At 37.4% G+C, this 24,858-nt stretch overlaps 2 protein-coding genes and 1 long non-coding RNA gene across 3 annotated transcripts; 1 reads left to right on the top strand and 2 right to left on the bottom strand.

Moving 5' to 3' along the window:
- The first annotated feature begins 1,900 nt into the window (after window positions 1-1,900).
- Window positions 1,901-2,614, top strand: LOC126610876 (30S ribosomal protein S17, chloroplastic-like). The gene has a single exon (XM_050279019.1). The coding sequence runs from the start codon at window positions 2,006-2,008 to the stop codon at window positions 2,465-2,467; it is 462 nt and encodes a 153-aa protein (XP_050134976.1). The 5' UTR covers window positions 1,901-2,005; the 3' UTR covers window positions 2,468-2,614.
- An 879-nt stretch (window positions 2,615-3,493) lies between these two features.
- LOC126610875 (homeobox-leucine zipper protein GLABRA 2-like) lies at window positions 3,494-8,038 on the bottom strand. Its single transcript, XM_050279018.1, has 11 exons — window positions 7,810-8,038; window positions 7,388-7,674; window positions 6,623-6,740; window positions 6,325-6,519; window positions 5,836-6,210; window positions 5,632-5,733; window positions 5,300-5,509; window positions 4,818-4,992; window positions 4,445-4,716; window positions 4,263-4,349; window positions 3,494-4,161 (listed from the first exon to the last, which is right to left on the bottom strand). Exons 1-11 carry the CDS (start codon window positions 7,888-7,890, stop codon window positions 3,778-3,780), a joined length of 2,286 nt encoding a protein of 761 aa, XP_050134975.1. The 5' UTR covers window positions 7,891-8,038; the 3' UTR covers window positions 3,494-3,777.
- Window positions 8,039-20,319: 12,281 nt separating this feature from the next.
- Window positions 20,320-24,361, bottom strand: LOC126612459 (uncharacterized). Its single transcript, XR_007619123.1, has 3 exons — window positions 24,132-24,361; window positions 23,972-24,041; window positions 20,320-20,865 (listed from the first exon to the last, which is right to left on the bottom strand). It is a non-coding gene; the product is annotated as an uncharacterized LOC126612459 (long non-coding RNA).
- Window positions 24,362-24,858: the final 497 nt, after the last annotated feature.

Genomic DNA, 24,858 nt, shown 5'->3' with positions numbered 1-24,858 from the left:
TTGATTGTGATTTGGTCTTGTCTCGGAGGCGAGACATGATAGATAAACAGGGATGTGGTGACGTCACTTGTCGATCTTAGACGTATGTTGGGATCGGGGCATGGCATTTCGCCTGTATTTACTGCTTTCTATTATTTACTTTTCCTTCCTCCCTCCTTAGCCGTGATATTTTGTCCCCACCCCATCCTGTGCTTGGATCTGTGGGCTTCAATCCGAAATTGGATATCAGATGTAATTCCCTCCCTCACTTTCCCTCCCCTAACCGAGTCTGATCCTCATCAAGGCCAAGTGTTCTGCAGCCTCGGCCATAGTATAGGTATTTTATATACATCCTTAGCCTTACTTTCTATCTATAAGGTACTTTGTTTGTATATATTTGCAGGGGGTCGTGAAGGAGATTTGGATATGGTGTCTACTTTTTCGGTTCGGAGTTTGGCATCCTATGAGGATGTGATGACGGTGTTGATTTGGTTTATGCTGTTTGAGATTAGTTTTTTTGTTGTTTGTTTTTTCTACCTTTGGGTCTAAGTTTGTGTTGGCCTCCTGTTGTATCTTGGGCCTTTTATTTTTTTCTAATGTTGTTTAGCTGACTTTTTTAGTTTTCTTTGGTCTTATACTAATTTTTAATGGAAGTAATCTTGTTTGACAAAAAAAAAAAAGTTTGAAACGAAAATATGTATGAGCCAAGGGCTTGACAATTACTTGTTTAGCCAACTGGTGGCATGTCTTACTGTCCCTTTTGTTTCATAAAATGGCTCAATATTGAAATTTCTCGAACCTAAAAAACTAAACGATTTTGACACAAAGTTATGTTTTACTTTCCTTTTTGTTTCAAAGGACATCCTCACTATAAAATGTCTCTTGATTACTAAAGTCTCATGCCATCATTTCGTTAGTGATATCTAGTTTTACTTTTCGTTTTGTGGAACTTTTCTTATACATTTCTTTTACATCTCTCCTACTATCGTTCCTTTACTCTTCTATGTAACTCCCTTCTCATGTGTTTCTCCTTTATCTCTAACACAAAAATGAAAATACTAGATGGTTATCAAACCAACTTAGAATTTTACTAAAATTAGTAATTATTATCCAGTTAATATGAGGAAGGTGTTATTGCCACTCCATAAAGGTCATAAGGGAGAGAGAAATATTATAATGATTTTTTGGGGTGCTAATAACAATTCACAAGATTAGCATGTAAAGTAAATAATATGTAATTGGTAGTTAGGTTTTAAGGGTAAAAAATGTTGTATAATCAAGAATTAATACTAGAAGGTGAATTCACAACACAATTTCAATTACCATAATAAGGAATCTAAAGTCAAGTGACCAGAAAGCTAAGATAGATAACATGTAACATCAAGCATTATCCCAATATATATTGATTGATCCATGCTTATGAATGAGTCTATAAAAGTTTTACGAGTATTCAATCATGACTTTAACAATTCTAATCCTTTTTCATGAGATGTTAAGAGAATTCACTCAAAGTTCACATAAAATCTATGAAATTTGCATTAAAATTCCATCAAACTTCATAATTTATAACTCTATTAAAAAAATTTTAAATCTCAATTAAATACGAACTCTTCGTTGACCAATAATTTGTTTATCCAAAATATGAACATGATGTCACTTAGTATTACAATCTAGTGATATTCATCTTCACTTGTAAGTGAGAGGTTTTAGATTCGATTCTCGCCAAAAACAAATTTGAACTATATTATTGCTAGTTCATTGTGAAGCTTAGCCCAACTTTATTATCTTTAGTGTAAATAATATCGTTTGTTCAAAAAAAAAAAAAACATATAATGTCATATGGTAAATTATGTGTCCAAACACCATTTTGGAGTTTTTTCCAAAGAAAATTTTCAATAGAGAGCCAAAACTCCAAAAATCCCAACCCAAAGGATAGGGTAGAGAGAAACCTCATCTCATATCCCTTATCCTCCATCATTCCCTTTATACCCAAATCTCCAAACTCAAACGTCAAACCAAAGCAAAAATGTCACTCACAGCTTCACTCCTCCACCCCTCTCCCAAGCTCTCCACCCCTTTCCTCCATGGCTCCTCCACCCCCTTCTCCCCCCTTTCCAAACCCACTTCCTCCCTCGCCTTCCCCACCCCACAACGCCTCACTTTCCTCCCGCCCATCAGAGCCCTGAAGTACCTCCAAGGCCGCGTCGTCTGCGCCACCAGCGACAAGACCGTCGCCGTCGAAGTCACCCGCCTCGCCCCGCACCCCAAGTACAAGAGGCGGGTCAGGAAGAAGAAGAAGTACCAGGCCCACGACCCGGATAACCAGTTCCAGGTTGGGGACGTTGTCCAGCTTGAAAAATGCAGACCCATTAGCAAGACCAAGACTTTTCTTGCTGTGCCGGTTCCTGCCAAGAAATCGAAGAGCAAGTCCGGTGAAGGCGATGCGCCGAATGAGCTCGGGATTCCCTTGGAGTCTCTGCAGGTTTAGTCTATGTTGTTGTTTTGATTGTGCATTAGTGAGTTGGGCTGTTTTAATGAGAATGTTTTGAATTTAGTGTTATTGGTTGAAAATTAATGAAATCTTGAGCTTTCTTTGGCTGAAATTAATGAAACCTCAATGTCACTGGGTTTTTGATGATGTGCCTTATCATTTAATTTCATTGGATTTTCAAATGTTGGTGTTGGGGATTGTGGTTATGGGGATTTTGATGACTGCATTGTGTGGATTTTTTTTGAATTTCCATATTTTGTCGATGATTCGACGAGTGCTTCTTGAATGAATTTGGATTAATAGATACTAGAGTACAGTTGAATAACAAATGGGATGAATGTAAATAAAAGAATGACAAAATGTGACGATTTCTGGGTTTACAATTCACTGGAAAATATGAAAGAATATTGCGTGCTTGCTGGTTAATGTGAAAAATTGGTACTTTTGTAGGTTTAGAACTCTTGTGTTTAACAAGATGGATTTTTAGTGATATATGCTTTTGGGGAAAGTTGTAAAGTTAGAATGCTCATGGGAGCAAGTGCTTTTGCCTGCAGTTGTTCTGCTTCTGTTACATTTGAGTTTTGAATGAGTTACTCTTCCAGTCGCCACTACTGCTAAAGATATGATAACCATAAAAACCAAGGATAATGTACATGCTATAGAGCCGAATATTGATTTTGTTAAGCTGAACAAGTGCAGATTTGTGCTAAATTCATAGCAGTAAGAAAAGTATCTCCAGTCTCTCATCTTTGTGAGGACTGTTACATCTTCCGTGACAGTGTCATGTTGTAGGTGGCCAGTTTGTTGGTAATCATTCTGTGCCGGCAGTGTTTTTCTTGAGGTGAAAAGGCCTTCTAGTTAAATTTGGATGACCAATTTTGTTTCACTTTTCAGGCCATGGCAATGCACCTTCCCATTTGTACTCAAGTTTGAATCCGCCTCTCCATAGCTTAGGCTAGAGTAGAATATCGCTCAAATACTAAGAAACTGAGCCGTTTCAGATGGCAAGAATGCAAATAGCAATTAAATTAACCAAATTTTGGCATTGATAAATTGTTATTTACAAGGAAACTTGTAAAATTATAAAGATTATAAATCAAATCTTGCCAATATACTTGTTTAGAGACTTTTTCCTTAAGTCCCAAGTCCTCCATTCCAACCAAAACGAATAAACAAACTCACAAATGACTCATCTTCTAAAACCACTGGTAACTAAAAAAAAAAAAAAAACGAAGAAATAAAAATATATTAAAACCTTAATTTTTTAACTTAACTATGCCTAAACCTAATTAATTAAGTTACTCTGATCAGCCATCCTCACACTGCAAGCTTGTTTTAATATTTCTCAAAGTACATGATATTAGAGTGTTGACAGACTCCACAGACTCCATTGTTAGCTTGTTGGCTGTGGGGGAGGAATTTGTCAAGACTTGAAATGCTGCTGTCAGCAGAGTTCCTCCTTCACTGCTCCTGTCTTCTTGGCTGGATGTGAGGACCATCGGCCTCGACTCCAGTCCATCAGGAAGAATCGAGAACCCTGAAGGCAATATGGCTATATTGCTTGCATCGCATCCAGTCATCACCGACTGCATTCCTGGGATATCCACTGGAGCATAGACCACCATCGACTCGTAAGAGTTTATGCAGGTATCTTGCAGTATCCACATGCTGTTCTCTTTTGATTTCATGCTCTAAAAGATTGGAATGCCAAATATATGTTAGCATAAATTATAAAGATTTCGGGTTAACAATACGAGGGTCGTTAACTTGTGTATCAAGAAGGAGAACCCACTTGGATTGTAACAGCATTGCCACGATCTTGTCCCTTGGATAGGTTTGCAATTGTTTGAGCTGGTCCTCCGTTTAGCATAATGTCCCACTAGCAATTAGGGAACAAGAAATTTAATTAACATTTTTGTTGGGCTATTAACATGATTAATTACAGATTAGTAGAGTTGTTTCACATTTACTAACCTCATTCCTGCGAGTCTCGTCTCTTAAGAAATCGAAGAGCAGATAAGGAGAGACAGGCAGCCATACTGAAGAAACAGCACACAAAATCACACCGAGAGGCTCTCCTGGGTCGTTCGAGTTCTTTCTGGAGGCAATCCTTATGTCGTCCCCTGTTTTGCTTGAGATCTTGGTCCAGGTATGGTAGCTTGATGCTCCGATTGCACGACAAAAGCTGGCTGTCATTCTTTGTGCCAATTTTAGAATGCTTTTTCTCCCAGCAAGGGTGGCCACACCTAATTTCCAGTAATCAATTCCAAGCATTTAATTTCGACTATTACCCTCATTTAGTCATTGTAACTAGATGCATTTTTAAGTCTGTTTAACTTGGACATACCAGCTGAATCCTTCATGGGAACATTGGTTGCCATGAAGAAAACAAGCCGTTCGCATTGCAGTTGCAGTGTTGCTACCCAATGTCTTGCTCCAAATGCTAGACCGCTGTTGACAATGGTTCGGTACATGGTCTGTATTGTGCTCCTCTGGCATTCTAGGTGTTCCACCCAGATCACCTGCAGACCGTCATTAGATCATTATAACCTGGTTTGCACCGTTACAAATCTATGCATGATTCTACTGTTTTCACCTGTGTTTTGGTTTTCATTTTCGTGTTGTTTTCCATTCCATGGCCAAAGTCAATTGTCAAAAGCAATACTCAGATCAGTTCTCACCGCTCATGTAAAATTTTGATATCCAAATTTTCACACTCGGGGTGTCTAGGTGTTTGAAATCTCATGAAAGGAGAGGGATTTGATGTTGTGTTCTATTCATAAGATTATAATTAAGTATGCGATCAAATTTGGAAACACGTTTGCGTACCTTGCAGTGGCCATTTGTTTTGTCCTCGATGATGCATCCAGAGGGACGCTTCCTGCATTTCACCAAGGATGCATCTATGTTATCTTCGACTTTGTCAATCGAAACATCAACAATAGCCCATTGTTCAGGACTCAATTGCTTGCAACATCGAACGAAGTACACTTCTCTAGTGGGAACCAAGGGCGTAAGCATTTGCAGCTCTGCAAACATCTGCAACCAAACTCGACTTTGAGTTTTCTTAAATGAAATCAAACATCTGCAGAATATTCTGATCCATGCTGCAGACATGTTGATCTGCGTATTCACGTTGAAAAGGAAATTTTGCAGCTTACCAATTGTACTGCACCATTTCTGTCGTCTCCTTCACCATTGTTAATAACATCAACAGTTGCCGCCTTCGAGATCATGCATGGAAACATTTCCTTCCATTGATTCTGCAGACAACGTAATACCAGAGGCGGTTAGCTTACAATTCTTGCAAGAAAAAAGCAACAAGACTTGTATATTGCAGCTTCTTGAAAGGTGCTAGTGCGTACCACATCCATGAAACTTTGAACTAGTCGCGGAAGGTCAACAAACACCAACCCAGTCTCTCTGGAGGCCTCGATGGATCTCTTTGGCCGCCCATTCCCAGGAACTTCAATGTTGAACTCTTTGATGTACTCATCGTAATTAAGTATTTCACGGCCAGTCTCCACACTCCGAACCCAGAGTGGTTCGCCTGCAGTAGCCATCTTCTGAAGCTCCTCCATTGCTTGATTCACTATCTCCATAATCCTCGACTCCTCAAGACCGAAGATTCCAGTGTAGAAGTCCAAAGAGCTTCTATTCTCCTGGTCTTGACCAGCGGAGCAGGAAGGAGAGGATGTCCCGGGAGGGTATTTTACAAGAGCTGCTCTGAGTTTTTCGACCTACAGACATGTATTGAAACATAGTTCATTAGTCCAAAGTATGTGACAAATAATATTTGATCGATCATTTTTTTGGGGCTTCATGTCGTTGAAGAAATAGTTCTAACTTCTGACCTCGGATTTGAGTCTGGCATTTTCGATTCGCAGTTGTTGCTCCTCGGTCGTGAGGGTGGCATCCCGGCTAGTGGTTGCAGTGCCACAGTTGGGGCAGCATGCTTTGTTTATCTGCTCCCTCATTGCCTTACTTTCATCGCGGAGTTTCTCCATTTCACCTTTCAACAGAGAGTTTTCGTGGCGTTCCTGTATAGCCTGTGTAAAATAAACCCATAAGTATCCAATTTTTCATTACCAATAATCCAACAGCTGGTGTGAAAGCGATCACAATTGTCAGAAGATTAATTAAATCGAGTACCTTGATTTGGGTTCGACGATTCTGAAACCAAAACTTGACCTGCCTTGGAGCAAGGCCTAATTGCTTGCTCAGTTGCTGCCTCTGCTTCTCATCAGGATGTGGTGATTCTTTGAACAACCTGCAGATTAGTAACATTCTCAATTGATTAACACAATCTGGTTAAAGAACGAAAACATTAAAACATTCAAAATTAGATTAGTATTTTTAAAATTAAATCACTGCAATTGGGAAACTAATCAATATTTTTAAATTGTATGTAAAACAAAGAGCCAAAAGACTTTTCAATGTTTGTATGTTTTCTTTTGTGATGAGCAAATTTATGTCACCAACTCTCTTTGAACCTTTACATCGTACATGGTAAAGTAATCTTTTTTTCAAAAAAGCTGCATGCAAGTTAAAAGAGATTAAACCGACCAATTACAAAAGCATGTGCTTTGTTCAAATTCCAAAATCCTAACTAATCCAACTTCCTTTTTTTTTTTTTTTTTGAATTGATAATCCAACCTCCATTAAAACATGGTATTTTACACAGAAAAATTGGTATTTTTTTGTCACAGAATTAAACGAATCAACGAACAGAAATGTGCAAAAGAAGAGAAGAGATGTGCGAAAATTATTTTCATTTTGCAGGAACGACTCATTGGTTCAAGTGTTCCAATGAAGATGTGACTAGGCCATATCTGTTCCTAGTCATAACACATTAAACCGTCTTAAATTTCGCTTGAACTAGGGGTTAAAAAATTAAGAGAGGGAATGTGTAGTTACGCTTCCATTTCTCGGATTTGCTCGGTGGTGTGCCTATGGTACTTTTTCCTCTTCTTCTTCTTGTTCTTGTTGTCTCCATCAACATCATCTTCGTCATGCTCTCCTTCTCCGTCAAATTCATCTTCTGATCTCGACCTCCCAGGGCCCGAGTTCTCGCTGCTAATCTCCGTTGTGTCTTCTCTCCGGCGGACACTCCCTACAGCTGCACTTCCGCCTCCACCGCTGCCCTCATCTCCTTCCTCCACCTCCCTGCTTGCGGCCGCCCCAGCATCACGAAAAATCCCAGCCTTCAAAACCCAAATACAAAAAACATTATTAAGCACAACCCAAAAGAGGATTTATCTTTACTAGTGATAAAGCTAAGATTAAAAAGGTTAACTAGTTGAAATGAAATGGATGAGGGTTGGTGAAGAAGTACATACGAGGGAGAGGGAGAGGGCTGGGGAAGCAAAGAAGTCCTTGGTCCGAGAAGTTGGTGGATTGTTAGACATGTCGACGCCCATGGCAAGCTTAGTGCATGTTCTTGGTATTATTAAGGAGAGAGTGGCCAATGGGATTGTTTTATGGGATGACAATGGTGGCTCTACCTAGCTAGCTCTGCACAAAGAGGTGGGCGGATGTAGTTGATTAAGGATATAAAACAAAATGAACTGAAAGAGTTGCTCTTTTCTATTTTTTGCTGTTGGAATGGAGGGTTCGATTTGATGAGAGAGAGAGAGAGAGGGCTGGTAGGGGTTGACTGTTAGATATTCTTCTGTAAATGGAATGTGAGAGAATTGACCTCAACTAACTTGACAAGGAAGCAGTTGAATATATATCTAACGCCTCAACGGAATTTTCTGTTTTCCTCCTTATTCCAAATTTTACAGCCTAATGGCTAGCCAGCTTATTGGCTAGGCTTTGGTGGCTGGCTCATACACTACTAATTAAATTAATTTGTTACTTAGGATTAGGGTTTACACATGTATGTAATGTATATAGATAGATGTGTTTATATTTTCCCTCCATGACGCAAAAATGACAAAACAACCCCCTTCCTCTTTGATGGCACAACAAAGCAATTAGGAATGAATCATCACAGGGTTTTAGATTGGATCCCACTAGCTCTAAATAATATTGATAAAAGAAGTAATGTAAATATGTTGAATGATTGTGGTTTTGGGATTCATATTTCTCCTCCTTTTAGGTCTCTTTGCTCAAACATTTTTCCTTGAATAACTACTCATCTTTTGTCCTTTTAAGCATAATAATACCCAAAAAGGAAGTATGGAAGTGATAGATGCTATGTGGAGTTTGTTATTCTCATTTCTTGTTTTTTAGGAGAAATTTTAGTGTTCGTCTGTATCATCAGTAAGGTGATTCCACCCATTCACACAAATATGATGTTGCGAGATGTATATATTAGTTAAGTTGTAAATAGTTTTTTTGTCCCACATCAATGAAATACTTGTAAAGTAACTCATTTAATTCCTATATATATCTCTCTCTAATTGGAGAATAATAAAATTATTCATATTTTCCCTAAATATAGTTTAACTTGAACTCCGCCGTGTAAGTTTATCTTACATTGCCGGTCCCAAGCCCGGATAAAGGAGGAGGGGGAGGGCGTCAGGTAGTCGACAGCCGGCACTCCATGATCACGTCGAATCCTTATGAAAATGAATCCAGAACGAAATCGCGCTAAAGCTAGGGCGTCACCCGTAAGTGGCGCGCTGTGTGGCCTGAGCACAGTGATAAGTGAGCAAGGGTCGCTGTATCTCCATCGGCACCCGGATACAGTGTTAAATGAGCAAGGGGGCTATAGAAACTTCTTTTCGAACGACTCCACTCAAAGTTGTTTGGGAGCATATGTTCCTATCAACTTTACACGGGACACACAAAAGAAGTACTTTGATCCTATTAGACGGGGAAGGGTGAAGAAGCTAGGACAGAAGGGTAGAGTTCAAGAGAGCAAAATGCGTTTAGGAACGTGGAATATAGGAACCTTGACGGGAAAATCTATGGAAGTAGTAGAAGTTATGGTGAGGAGAAGGATAAATATTATGTGCCTACAAGAAACTAAGTGGGTTGGTCGTAAGGCAAAGGATCTAGAAAACTCAGGGTTTAAACTATGGTATTCGGGCACAAATAGAACGAGAAACGGTGTTGGCATCATCGTGGACAAGACCTTGACACAAGATGTTGTAGATGTCAAGAGGGTAGGAGATAGAATCATGGCAATCAAGATTGTAATAGGACAAGAACTTATCAATGTGATTAGTGCGTACGCACCTCAAGTAGGGTTGGATACGAGTTCGAAGGAGAAATTTTGGGAAGACCTTGGAGACTTGGTGCAAGGAATTGCTCAGACGGAGAAGTTATTTATAGGAGGAGATTTAAATGGACACGTGGGCAGGGAGACAGGCAACTATGGAGGTTTTCATGGTGGCCATGGTTTTGGGGAGAGAAACGAGGATGGGGAAGCTATCTTGGATTTTGCAATGGCATATGATCTCTTCTTAGCCAACACCTTCTTTAAGAAGAGAGAAGAACATGTGATCACCTACAAGAGTGGGTCGTCAAAAACACAAATAGATTTTCTTCTAATGAGGAAAGGGGATCGTATAACTTGTAAGGATTGCAAAGTTATACCAGGAGAGAGCGTGACTAATCAACATCGCTTGTTGGTGATGGATGTACATATCAAAAGAGTGAGAAAAAAGAACAAGACTTGGAAGTGCCCAAGGACTAGATGGTGGAATCTAAAAGAAGAAAAACAAGCCATTTTCAAAGAGAAAGTAATCACCCAGTGTGTGTGGGATAGAGAGGGGGAAGCTAACCAAATGTGGGATTCCATGGCTAGTTGTATCCGAAAAGTAGCAAAAGAGGTATTAGGAGAGTCCAAGGGCTTTGCCCCACACCAAAAGGAATCTTGGTGGTGGAATGAGGAGGTACAAGCAAAGGTGAAGGCTAAGAAGGAATGTTGTAAAGCCTTATACAAGGATAGGACCGATGAAAATGGTGAAAGGTATAGAAAAGCGAAGCAAGAGGCGAAGAAAGTTGTGAGAGAAGCTAAGTTAGCGGCTTATGACGATATGTATAAGCGACTAGATACCAAAGAAGGAGAGTTGGATATCTATAAACTAGCTAGAGCAAGGGAAAAGAAGACAAAGGACCTAAACCAAGTGAGGTGCATCAAGGATGAGGATGGAAAGGTTCTTGCTACAGAGAACGCGGTTAAAGACAGATGGAAAGGTTATTTTCATAATCTTTTCAATGAAGGACATGAAAGGAGTGCTTCTTTAGGGGAGTTGAGTAACTCAGAAGAGTGTAGAAACTACTCTTTTTATCGTAGAATCCGGAAGGAAGAAGTGGGTGTAGCTTTGAAGAAGATGAAGCATAGAAAAGCAGTAGGCCCAGACGATATACCAATCGAAGTGTGGAAAGTTTTGGGAGAGACAGGTATAACATGGCTCACTGACCTTTTCAATAGGATTTTGAAAACGAAGAAGATGCCGAATGAGCACTTTGGTGCCTATCTACAAGAATAAGGGCGATGTACAAAATTGCATGAACTATAGGGGAATTAAGCTCATGAGTCATACAATGAAGCTCTGGGAGAGAGTCATTGAGCATAGATTGAGGCAAGAGACACGGGTTTCGGACAACCAATTCGGGTTCATGCCAGGGCGCTCAACCATGGAGGCAATCTATCTCTTACGAAGATTGATGGAAAGATATAGAGATGGGAAAAAGGATTTACACATGGTCTTTATAGATTTGGAAAAAGCGTATGATAGGGTCCCAAGAGACATTCTTTGGAGGATTTTAGAGAAGAAAGGAGTACGAGTAGCATATATCCAAGCTATACAGGATATGTATGAAGGAGCAAAGATTGCCGTAAGAACTCATGAAGGACAAACCGAAAGCTTTCCCATAACTGTAGGATTACATCAAGGCTCATCCTTAAGTCCTTACCTTTTTGCGTTGGTAATGGATGAGTTAACAGGACATATTCAAGGTGATATTCCTTGGTGTATGCTTTTCGCAGACGATATAGTGTTGATAGATGAAACTCAGGAAGGGGTGAATGCAAAGCTTAACCTTTGGAGAGAAGTGTTGGAATCTAAAGGTCTTCGCCTAAGCCGATCAAAGACAGAATATATGGAGTGCAAGTTCAGTGCAAATGGAGGCCAAAACGAGTTAGGGGTGAGGATCGGAGATCAAGAAATACCAAAGAGCGACCGTTTTCGTTACCTAGGATCTATCTTGCAAAAGAACGGAGAATTAGATGGAGATCTCAACCATAGAATACAAGCTGGATGGATGAAGTGGAAGAGTGCATCCGGCGTGTTGTGTGACCGCCGTATGCCACTGAAGCTCAAGGAAAAATTTTATAGGACGGCAATAAGGCCGGCGATGCTGTATGGCACAGAATGTTGGGCGGTGAAGCATCAACACGTACACAAAATGGGTGTAGCGGAGATGAGGATGCTTCGTTGGATGTGTGGGCACACGAGAAAGGATAAGATTAGGAATGAGGATATCCGGGGTAAAGTAGGAGTAGCCGAAATTGAAGGAAAGATGAGAGAAAATCGGTTACGGTGGTTTGGACATGTGCAAAGAAGGCCTACTGACGCTCCGATTAGAAGATGCGACTATGGGACAGAGGTTCAGGGCCGAAGGGGCAGAGGAAGACCTAGGAAAACTTTGGAAGAGACCCTAAGAAAAGACTTAGAGTACTTGGATCTAACGAAGGACATGACACAGGACAGAACACAATGGCGTTCTAAGATTCATATAGCCGATCCCACTCAGTGACTTGGATTTTCCAAGTCTCCAATCGAGAAGTTTTCCTCACTCGGGAAATTAAGGGAACACTACCTCAACCTATATGCTCCACTCACAAAGCTTCAACATACAAGCTTCAACAAAAGAAAATTCAAAGAACTTAGCGAAGAAGGCTTTGGTGTATTTAACACAATACGTTGAAATGAAGGAAAGCTTATTTATTGATATCCCCGATAAGTTACAAATATGTACATATACTTGAGTCAAAATAAACAAACAAGAGGGAGCCTTCACAAAGGTTGCTTAGGAGAAGTCTCAGCAGTCGGTAGAGCCCCAGAAAGAGAAGGCACCGGAGGGGGATCATTCGGAGCCTCAGTACTGGACAAAACCCTAGAAGGAGGAGGCATCAAAGATTGATCATTTGGAGCTTCATTACGCGGTACAGCCCCAGAAGACGAAGGCAATAAATGCCTTTGGAACAAACCCACAAATCTCTGATGATCAAGTAAAACCTGACCATCAGATTCCTTCATCTGGTCAAGCTTCCTCTTCATGTTTGTAGCATAGTCATGTGCGAGCCGGTGCAACTGTTTATTCTCATGCTTGAGCCCTCTAATCTCCTGTTTGAGACTCATCACTTCAGCCGCCAATGATTCAACTTGGCGGGTTCGAGCAAATAGGCGTTGGGCCATATTAGACACAGAACCTGCACACTGAACACTGAGAGCCAGAGAATCCTTAACAGACAACTCATCAGACCGTTTGGAAAGTAGTCTGTTATCTTTGGGAGTGAGAAGGTTCCTGGCCACTACCGCAGCGGTCATATCATTCTTCATCACGGAATCCCCAACGGTAAGAGGACCAGTAGGGGAGACGAAGGATGGGCGCCATATGTTGTCTGGAGAAGGCGGGGCTGCCTCTTCAACAAGGTTCAAGTCAAAACGACGGTCGGAGGGGCCAGACATTTTCAAAGGTGTTGAAGAGAGAAGAGGTCGGACAAATCAAGATCTTAGAAGTGCAAGAATGGAGCTTCTACTGGTGGATAATCAAGTGTGCTTTGGAACTTAATGTCAGCCCCTATAAAAATCTGCACTCGACGAAGCTTCAGAAATCGAAGAGGCGCCTGCTCAGAAATCGAAGAGGCGTTTGCTTTCTCAAAAGCTGGGCTGCTCAGAGACCACGAGGGTCGATCTCAGAAATCGAAGAGGTGTTTGCTTTCTCAAAAGCTGGGCTGCTCAAAGACCACAAAGGCCGATCTCAGAAATCGAAGAGGCTTGCTTTCTCAAAAGCTGGGCTGCTCAGAGACCACGAGGGCCGATTTCAGAAATCGAAGAGGCACCTACTTTTCCAGCCTTGTCAGCACCTGTCACACGCACACTCAGCTTTGCGAAAATTATGGGCATTCTGTCGAAGATTTCTGGCGAAGTAGAAAGCACATGAATCGTACTGTTCAATCACCCACTTCCCACACGCAACAGTAGCTCATGGGTACCACAGATAACTTTGCCAAAGTTCTATGACAAAGTTGAGACACGTGAAGCTTGCAGCTTCCACTTCCCACATACATACATATATGTATATATATATATATATATATATATATATATATATATATATATATATATATATATATATATATGTACACCCGCACACCTTGAATTGATTAATAATGAAATTATTCAGAATTTTCCCAAATACAATCTTAGGGTTCCTGTATACTTGTTGCTTATGTGCCTGTTCGTCGTACACAAGATTCTCTCATTTTAAGTGTCAAAATGTTAAATCTCTCTTTCCTTTAATAAGTAAACCCATGTCATTTTAGCATCAGAATTCCATGTTAATACTTTGAAAACATTAGGGTTTTAAAAGCTTAGCTCAAGAACAATCCAGTAGAACGAGATTAACAATAGAATGCAGATTCAATTTTTATTTACTAAAAATAAGAAAAAGTGCAATTCAATCTTCTATAAAACTTTATAGATTCTGAAGAGTTTGTTATAATAAAAAATTGAGAAGCCTTAAACTTTAAAGGGCGATACTCTAAATTACTATAAACCAGAAGAATGAGTCAAATTTGGACGCAATCATGTAAAGAATCGACACATTATCTTTAGGCAACTAGCCTAACTCACATATGGAACAACGCTTTTAAAAGGTTTAACTTGAAAGAATGGGATCCCATGTCCTTGTGGGATCTTATTATTTATTTCGAAGAGGGTATTTTACCTTTCCTTGTGGGGTCTTTATTTTGTAAGGTTCAACTTGAATGGTTGTCCTATAAGATTCTCAAATATTATAAAGATGATCGTCTTATTTATTACGGTAACTAGCACCTAATGGTCATAATCTTCACTACTCAGCAAGTTGTTTTGGATTCAATTCAATTAACATCAACCAGCACGACTATTCCTTTCTTAATATCATATATATACTAATGAAAACCCTCTTTCTTCTCTACCTTATAATTAATTAGTTAAATTCGTATTTGATGGAAATTAATAAATTAGATAGTTGTGCTAATTAAGAAACCTTTAACACAACTTTAGGACGATGTTAATATATATCTCAACGATCTTTTCCTCATCCGACATGGCATTCTCACATTTCTACTTATGCAGTGTATGATGTACATATGAAACCTTTTTCCTATTTCGGATTTGCGAAACTTTCAATGTATAATTTTCTTTCACCCAACTATTGTATCTTTTAAACTACAACAAGAATTTTTCGATAGACAAACACTTGGACCAAACTATTTTTATTATTATAAAAATACTTGTTATTCATAATAATTAAAGTTGTATGAATACAAAGTACTGCACTAATAGCATCATTAGCATGTCAATTTTCAAGATGTAAACAGTGAAAAAAGATAAGAGACCTAGTCTAGCTAAGGCTTGCATATAGTGGTTAAGAAGTTATGTAAAAGAGTCATCTTGAAGGTCGTAATGATAATTAGTACTATGTGGAGACAAGTTTCTTAATCTGAAACTTTAAAAGCTAATAAATTATTACAATGTAGAAGTTAGACATGACAAATGATTACACAACGAGTTTAATTAGTGACCTATTTAGCCCGTTTATTTTGATATCCCACTAATAAGGTGTGATTGTGGGTATTGGTACTTTTGATGGTGGTGTTGGTATTAGTGACGATATCAAAATAAATGGGATAATTGAGTCACGCATTAAACTCAATAAGTGATAAATAGTTAGGTCCAATTGAAGCTATTACGATTTATTCTATAACTAGATATAAATTATTAATATATAGAATATCACTATATAAATGCTTTTTACTTTATATATTATGTTGTGAGACTCTCGAACTATGTGATTAATCAGTTAGTTAGATGAGAGCTAAGACTAATGAGCTTTGGCTTAGGGTTATCCAAGCCATATAGTAAGAAGACAAGAGGAAGCTGGGGAGGAGGGAGCTAACAAAAAGTTTAACGGGAAGGAAGAAAGGAAGGTCAAAACATACAGTCATAGGTCACGAACAACCAGCACATGCTGATGGAAGTACCTGGTGTGAGTGTGAGTGACTTCTTTTGTGGATTTACTAGTATTTTTCTTTGTTTGTGTCCTTTTGTCATTTAAAAGGTTGAAAGGAGTGAATGCAATTAATGAATTTGGCTCCAAGCTTTTCGAATTATTTATTAGTAATTTACCAAAAAAGCCCACTCAAACTAAGCTCGGCTGCATCGGCTGCATCGGCTGCATCTGCATCTGCATCTTCATATGCATCTGCACTGCATGGATATTTGTCCATATATTTTCTTTCTCTGGGTCAAATACCTAATCCTCTTACTATGTTGTGGACTTGATAGGAAATAGACAAGAGCCTCACATGTTGAGGCACGCAATTCTTTGTCCTTAAAACTAATTTTTCTAATAAACATTTGCACCTCAATTATTATTTTCTTTTGAGGTATTCATCAATTTCCCCCCTGAACTTGTGACTATTGGCCAATTTCCCCCCTCAACTTTAATTTTGGCCAATTTCCCCCCTTAACTCTCATAATTAGTCAATTTCCCCCCTCAACTTTAATTTGGCCAATTTTCCCCCTCAACTCTCATAATTAGTCAATTTGCACTCTACTATTAATTTTTTAATTTGATCATAATTAAACAAGTGTGTGTAAGAAACTAAATAAGTTGTATGTTAATCATTTTCCTATGTCTTTATCCTATTACAAATAGATTAAAATTTAGAATTTTACAATTTATCATAAATAGTATTATTAGTCATAATAAATCAGTATAGAGTAATTTTATTTGATTTTTACTATACAAAATTGATAACGAAAAGGATTGATGTGTACATTTTTGTATGTGAATACAATTTTCTTTATAAAAGTGAAAGCTAAGTTCAAGTAAATTGCGGAGAATCGAGCTTTAGTGCAAAAATGGCTAGTCAATTCATAATTTTCGACTCCTTATTAAGAATAATCCATTTTATTGAAATAGGTCTGATCCATGAATTTAGGATTATTATTTCTTCTTCTACATGCTTTAAACCCGATTCATAGCTTTTTCTTACAATCAACCCATATCACATACTAATTGTATTATGTTTTTGTACATTTTACCCTATATTATGCAGGTGAGTTTATGTTAATTTTAGTACTTTGTTGGAAGTTATTAGAAAGATTGAAAGAAAAAAAAAAGAATAGATGGAAAATTTAAAAAAAATTAATAGTAGGGTGCAAATTGACTAATTATGAGAGTTGAGGGGGAAATTGACCAAATTAAAGTTGAGGGGGGAAATTGACTAATTATGAGAGTTGATGGGGGAAATTAGCCAAAATTAAAGTTGAGGGGGGAAATTGGCCAATGATCACAAGTTCAGGGGGGGAATTGATGAATACCTCTTTTCTTTTTGAGAAAATTGTAGAAATGGTCCTTTAATTCAATTGGAACAATGGTTCCTAATTAAAAATATGTGACTACTGGTCCCTTAATTCATCAAAACGTGCAGTTATGATCATTTTCGTCAACTCCATTAGAACTTCCGTCAAAATGAGTCACGTGCCACGCACCCAAGGCTAAATGAATGAGCAAATATGGAAAATCAAATGAGAAAAATTGTAGCAATGGTCCATAAACTTTAACTCAACTAGAGCAGTGGTCCATCAACTTTAACTCTTTTAGCATTCCCTCAAAATAAAATAAAATAAACTCAATTGTAGCAATTGTCCTTCCAACATGACTCATTTTGACGTAGCTTCTTACAGAGTTGACGAAAAGAACCATAACTGCACGTTTTGATGAGGTAAGGAATCAATGGTTACAAATTTTTAATTGAGGAACTATTACTTAAATTGAGTTAAAGTTGAGGAACATTTGCTTTAATTTTCTCCTTCTTTTCTGATAGGACACCTAATAATTATTGATATTAATATGAAAATAAAAGAAGGGTTTATTTGAAGCTGATAATTGCTTTTAGTTTTTTTTTTAAATTGAAATAAACAAAGGAAGAAAAAAAAATAAAAAAAAATGAAGAGGCTTCTCCTCCCTCTATCCCTATAAATTTTGGAGGACAAAAGGAAAGTGAAGTTAAGGGAAAACCCAAATTACTAAGCAACAACGTAACCTGGACCTTGGGGACCTGCACCCTCTAGTTTAATATTGGATTGTACTGTTAGAAAAGGATTAGGGTTACAAAGAAATTTTTTGTTTGGAAAGAATGGCACGTTAAAATGGAAGCATTTCAAACTGATCACGCGATATTATGTGAGCAAACTAAAATACATGACAATATGTAAAAGGTTTAGATTACTACTACCTTTGCGTTCTAGTTGCATATAGGCTTCTCTTGAAGAATGAGTGGTTAATTAGGCCACACCTACAATTTTAAAGGTAAAGTACTATTTTGTTTATGTATCAATTTTACGAGTAGTATTTTGAGTTTATGATTGAGTTAACTACATTTTACCTCTCTCCACATTTGAGGTGATTTTCTAAATGGTTCATGAAGTTTCAATTTTATCACATTGCATCCTGAGATTTGAAATGTATGTTTCCCTCTATTTGAACGTATTATCCTTCATCATATTGATGTGAAACCTGTTTTTATGCAATGCGGAAACCTCACTTACTATATTCCCACCAAACAGTATGATTGCTTGTCATATTGGAATACGTAATATTGATCAAAGAGAAGCCGAAAGTCCATAATCACTAGTTCAAGTTTATGTGATGCAAATGTGATTTCCAAATCAATTTATAAATGAGTTACACATGCTTGTCGCGTTATTAATTTGATGAATGACTATACAGTCAAATATATTCGAATACCTAATTGATCTCAAAAACCCAATAATATGATATGTGAAAATTAAAATCTTGTCAGGCATTTTAAAATATTAGGTGACATGCAGGTTGAAGTAGCTGGTCTAGTGGTCCACTGATTCCCTACTTTTTCTGGGAAACCTTGATCCTTCTTGTTGTCAGACGGCACAACATCGATCCAACAACATTGATCCAATTCACAATGCGAGCTTGTAATTTTTTGTTACTTTCCCATCAAATCTTCCATCAACACACCTATACCTTTGACCTTTGGTTGTACATAAGATTCAAAGCTCCATGCCATTTAGTATTACAGTCAATGATATTTTTCTTTATTTATAAGTGAAAGGTCTTAGATTTGATTTTTACAAAAAATAAATTTAAACCACATTATTATAGCCCGCCCATTATGAGACTTAACACACCCCTTCAGTATAGATAATTTCACTTGTTAAAAAAAAAAAAAAAAAAAAAAAAAACTCCATGCAATTTTTTTTTTCATTTGTAAATAAAAATAAAATAAAGTGACCAGCATCATCATAGCCATCACCATCCTTAATTATAGTTTTGGTAGCATATGGGTTATGATTAATTTCATCTGCAATTCAAATCATCAAATTATAATGTTGTTTCATCATGTCCTTCTTTGTGCTCCTCCTCCAACATCTGGTAGTTTGGAACGGTAGATAGTTTGTAACAATCACATAATTCTTAAAAAACCAATTAAAATATTCAAATTTATTGTCCTGAGGTTCCTTTTGGGCTAAATAGGATCCTCTTGAGATCCTCTTTGTGGAAATCCGGAGGATCAATCAATCATGTCCGTTCATCGTATATTGTGCGGTTAGAAATTATTTAAATTTTTTAATTAAAAATTGAATATAAATAGTACCTAACGAAAACTGGCCGCATAATGTACGATGAACGGACACGATTGATTGATTCCCAGATCCCCACAAAGAGGATCCTTATCCCTTTTGGAGGATGAGGATCCTTCCGGATCCTCACATTCTAATTGTTTATCGTACATTATGCGGCCAACTTTTGTTAGGTACTGTTTGTGTTAATTTTAAATAAAAAAATTCATAATGATTTTTAACCACACAATGTATGATAAACGGATAGGATGTGATGATCCTAAATATTTAAATCCCCATTTGGGATCTCTCTATCTCCTCTCTCTCCATCTCTCTATCTGCTTTATCTCTGCATTGTCCTTTTTGACATCCATTAAGGAAAGCAAATAAAAAGAGAAACCAGAAAAACCCACAAGAAAGTGGCATCTTTGCTTTGGTTTGCTTTATTTCCACCTTTGTTTTCAAGTAGTTTCAGCTTTCTTGTGGAACAAGTTTTGGTGTGACAACATTAATTGAAAATATTCCAATTTGGAAAGAAAGAAAAAAAAAGGCAAAGAATTGAAGGTTTGGTAAATTTGAGGTGGGGAAAACCTGAAATGATGTAATCTACAAAAGGACTCAAAAGAAAGAAGGATTAAAGAAAAAGATTTCAAAGTTTGGAATATTAAACTTGCTAAGAGAAAAGTTAACAACCTGGAAAGATATGCAAATGAACAGAAATATTTGAATGTCCCGTATCAAGTTTTGAGTCTACCTCTTCCAAATCACTGTTTCCTTCAACTTTGGGTGTTTGTTTCTTGTATAAACATCTCATTCATACTGAATTACGGTATATATTAAATATTCTCTTTTGTGTCGTGCGTAAACATCGTTATCTGATTCACTTTATGGAAATTCATGAATGCAAAATATACTAGTTTTATCATTCAATTAGTCTGCATATAGATAAATATATGAAAGATTGGAGACATGCTGCCAAGCAGCCATTCCATGTATTCACACATGAAAACATATTCAACATCGGGGTTCAATTTCATTAAACAATCACAACTTGGTTTAATCCCGATATAAGCCATCGCAGGAAATGTTCATACATTCTAGTAAAAATCAAATAGATACAGCTGAATACCTACCTCTCACTATCACATGGAATTCTATGGTCTAATTGAACAATCCTTAGGCTCTCAAGTCTTTCGTTCATCAGAAAGAACCTGCTCAGGACATCAATGAACATCTACGAGTAATAAAATGAGGGAGATGTTATTAATTAGCACTCCAAAGATTCATCCTGCACTCCTCTCGTGTAGAAACATAAGGTAGAAACTGCATTTCGAGGAGTGCAGGATGACCTTTTTGGATTGCCAATTGCAACTCCTAATGATATTTAGTTATAAATTCCCAATCACCAAGCAAATAAACACGACACGCAATCCACATGGCGGCAGACTCAGGCCCCATGAAACGTAAAAAAAGACTGCCCACCTTGGGACGCGGTAGTCAAATAAGGATACCACACCACTCAATTTCTAGCATACTTGACATGAAGCTCATAAGATCCTGCACATAAAGCAGACTTCTTATCCAACCTTGAGAGGCAGTTAGCTATTGAAGAGTAGATGGAATGGTGGTCATGGAAGTCAGGTGAAAAGCTACAAGCAAATAGTGCCAAGAAAAATGACTAGATTATACAGAAATGAAATAAATGCAACGGACATTTTTGTGAAATATGCAGTCTGAACAATTTTATGCAACTCATTAATGAACGCACAAGTATCTATCATTGAGGCGATTCAAATGAAAAAATAGATTCACCACCATGATTTGTCCCTTATTAGTAATTGAACTACTAAATAAATTTACACTCATGCATGCATAACAGGAGGTTAGGTGAGCAAAAACGATTGGCAGAAACTATACAAGCTACACTAAATTGCATATCCTTGTCACTCCCTGCAATGTAAAATCATTACCACTAAACTTACAAATCAAATCAAATTGTAACTTTAAACAACAATTTTGAATTTTTATCATTTTTCTCCATTTAAAACTACAGTTTCCAATTTTACGCAAAGCCTCCATCAACCAACCATTCTAAAGTATTAGCATTCAATCCAATCCCAGCAAACCCTTATCTATTTCGTCAAGGTAATGTCTAAAATATGGATCAACTAATTCTAGATTAGTTTTTAACTTTTCAACAAACTAAAATACGTTAACTGAATACCAACAAATAGATAGATCAGTCATGCTAGGTCTTCCTAAACTCCACATAATCTAATATAGTCAGATTAATCATTTCAAGCAGGCTAAATGTTATGCAAAACCCTCACACTATCCAGACAACTCTATCAGTAGATGCAAAGAATTTGATCTGAAATGAATGTCATCATCATTGTCAAATGGTTGGATATTGTTTTTTTTTAAATGGCCTTTTTCCCTAACAATTTGATGCTTCATATCAGTCAAAACAAAGGGATGAAATCAACTACCAGTCTACAACTAACTCAAATGCTGATCCAACGTATGCCATATTTTTTTCAAGCTCCGACGTAAAGTTAATGGAGCCATATGCATTTATAATCATCAATTAAACGAGGGATGCACATTTCCTAAAATTGGATGATCACCAATAATTTTATTCAATACATTGTTCTTCAAGAAAACTAAACTCAAAGAATAATGCAAACATAGACCCATTGCAAATTTATTCAAAGAAAACTCTAAATCCTTGGCCAAGGAAGATATGATTGATAATGAAAGTCGTCATACAATAGGAAAGATTACCTAGAATCAAATTGTATAAGAAAAATCTTAGCACTTGTAAGTTGTAATGTTTCAAAAACAAAACTGAACTCGCTTAAAAAACCCCATGAACCATGAAACATGGTTTATCTCTATTCTTTTGAGGTGAGAAAAAAAAGAAGGGTTTTACTCATATGATATAATTATAGATACAAGCATGGTCACAAGCTGTCCACTGAAAACAGAAAAAGGCCTCTAACCAACCAACTCCTATAATGTCCAATAGTATCTCAAATCAGCATGGCAAACCATCTATCTAAATAAGAAAAGACCTTTAACTCAAGTATCACTTCTAGGCCATGTTTGGATGAGACAATTGCACGTCCCAAAGGATTGAGGCCAAGTTAGCACGGAATGGATCACAAAATGTTAGATAGGAGGGGTTAAAAATGCACCGCATGAACACTACAAAGGCATTTGGGAGGAATTTGCATATGACTACTTGGAACGAGCCATTTACAAATCCCACTTGGATACCTTTGTGACAATCATGTACTGCATTTACAATCCTCCTATCTAATGTTTTAGAGTTTGAGTGAGGGACTTCTAAATTCCAAGGGATTTAGGCCAAGTGATGAAGAAATGGATCACAAAAAGTTAGATAACAGGCCACGTGAGAATTGCAAATCCATTCTAAATTCCAACTAGTCAGTTGCAAATCCCTCTCACATGCTTTTGCAATTCTCATGTGGCCTATTATCTAACTTTTTGTGATCCATTTCTTCATCACTTTGCCTAAATCCCTTGGAATTTAGAAGTCCCTCACCCAAACATTCCTCACTTGGCCTAAATCCCTTGAGATTTGGAAGTCCCTCACCCAAATATACCCTTAGGTAATTGATGATGTGTTGGCCCACCATTTACAATTGGACCAACATGTAGAAGCAGATTCCAGTTGAATACCCACTCTATGCAATAACTGGTGCTGCCACACGAAAACCATGTTTTTCCATAAGCCTTACAGCTCTATCTACCAGTGGTACGGCATGAAACATGCAGTCTGGTGGGTAAACGGTTTAATAACCCTCATAGTTCTATCTACCAGTATTCCCTAACATATAATACCAATTCCAGAAATGCTTCGGAGTCAATCTCTGATATTTCAGAACTCAGCTTTTATCAGGATAGCCACTTGAACAAGAGCAGCAAAAAGATCAATACACAGAGGTTTAAAATTGCCAAAATTATTCTGCCTGCGTCTATAAAAGGGAGAGTAGAAAGGAGAAATGTAACTATATTAACCAATAGAGTACGTAGTTTTGACACTGCCATCCTACTTGCGGAAGAATAAAGTTTAATACACGATTGTGTGGAAGTTAAGTTCTTCAAATTCAAAAGATATTCCCTACTTATTTAGAAAGAAATGCTTTATTTCAACAGCCGTAGGACACTGACATCGCACTTACAACAGAAAAGGGTGATTTCCTTCTTGAGAACGTATACGTGACACTTTAAGATCTCCTTTACCATACCATTAGATTTTCTCTGCAGCATAGAGCGGAGTTTGTTTACTAGGGAAGATATATACTAACAAACTATCCCATGTTACCCCTTGTTGGTTGTTTTGAAATGGTAGATAGTAGCTAATATAAACTATATATTCGTAGACAACAATGTTTTGAGAAAGAACCCGAAATTATAAACAAAACATGTAAAGATATGGCCTAATTTTATCATTTCACTTCCAATCTTCTACATAAACAGTCTATGGAAAGCCTAAACGGTAACTCGCGAGCTCTTTCGAACACAGTTTAATGTTTCATATGAAGTTTGCACAACCTCCAAATAACAGATGCATCTAATGCTTTGATGCTTCATTTGTCCCAAAAAAACGTGTTACTACATATACGAAAAGCCTTACCTGCAGTTGTTGACCTCGAATTCGACATTAACCAAATCCTCTTGGAAGAACAGTTACCTAGCAGGAGACACTGTTTACAAAAATTAAGATAATAATAATTAAAAAAAAGTAGCATTTATCCTTTGACGAGTCGAACAAAGGAGTTCAAGAAAATGCCTACCTCTTTGCGTGAGAAGCTAGATTTTACACATCATGTCGGAAAACAGACAACATTGTGAAGTGGGTCTGTTTGGTTAGTGAGAAAATGCAGGAAATGAAAAGCAAAACTTCGAACTCCAACTAATCTCAACTAATATCAACCGATCTAAGCCTTCGGTGATGAAAGGTTTTTGAAACTGTTGACACATTAGGGTGATAGATTAGGGTTTTTTCTTACATATCCGTTGGTAGAACAGGGGAAGATGGTAGTGTGGTACCGTCGTGAACGAATGCTTTGGGCTTCAGTCCAATCTTCTGGGTCTCCATATGACCCATGGGCCTTACACCCACTTTTGCTTCCCACTCTCCTAAAATGTTTAAGATTTTTGTTTTGTTTTTATCTTTTAACCAGTCGTGTGCCCATACGATACATGTGTGTAATTAAATGTGTCCATTATTTGTTATAAAAATATTTATATAATATTTTTTAAATAAACCAATAAAAAAGGAAATAAAATTGGGCGTGGAACTTGGAAGAAGGGGTTTATTTTTTGAAGTGGGAGACGTGGGGTTAAAAAAACTTCTCAATTTTTAGTGTGTATTATGTTTATTAGGCTGTGAGATTTGTGTAAAAAACAACAAAATTTTTGTGGCATTTAATTACCAAATTGCCCATGTTTTTTCTTTTTGTTTAGCTTTGATAAGAGGGTTAGAATAATACTTTTAGAGTTTTGGCTCACAAACAGAAT

The sequence above is a fragment of the Malus sylvestris genome, chromosome 17 (genome assembly GCF_916048215.2).
Source record: "Malus sylvestris chromosome 17, drMalSylv7.2, whole genome shotgun sequence".
Taxonomy (NCBI): domain Eukaryota; kingdom Viridiplantae; phylum Streptophyta; class Magnoliopsida; order Rosales; family Rosaceae; genus Malus; species Malus sylvestris.
This window is presented reverse-complemented; position numbering and strand designations above follow the sequence as displayed.

Bases quoted from the DNA above. Each gene is read 5' to 3' on its own strand.
- LOC126610876 (XM_050279019.1), top strand. From the start codon at position 2,006: ATGTCACTCACAGCTTCACTCCTCCACCCCTCTCCCAAGCTCTCCACC.
- LOC126610875 (XM_050279018.1), bottom strand. From the start codon at position 7,890: ATGGGCGTCGACATGTCTAACAATCCACCAACTTCTCGGACCAAGGAC. The intron at 6,741-7,387 runs GTAACTACACAT...ACTAATCTGCAG, and splicing joins CAAATCCGAGAAATGGAAGC to GTTGTTCAAAGAATCACCAC. The intron at 5,734-5,835 runs GTACGCACTAGC...CGTTGTCTGCAG, and splicing joins TTCAAAGTTTCATGGATGTG to AATCAATGGAAGGAAATGTT.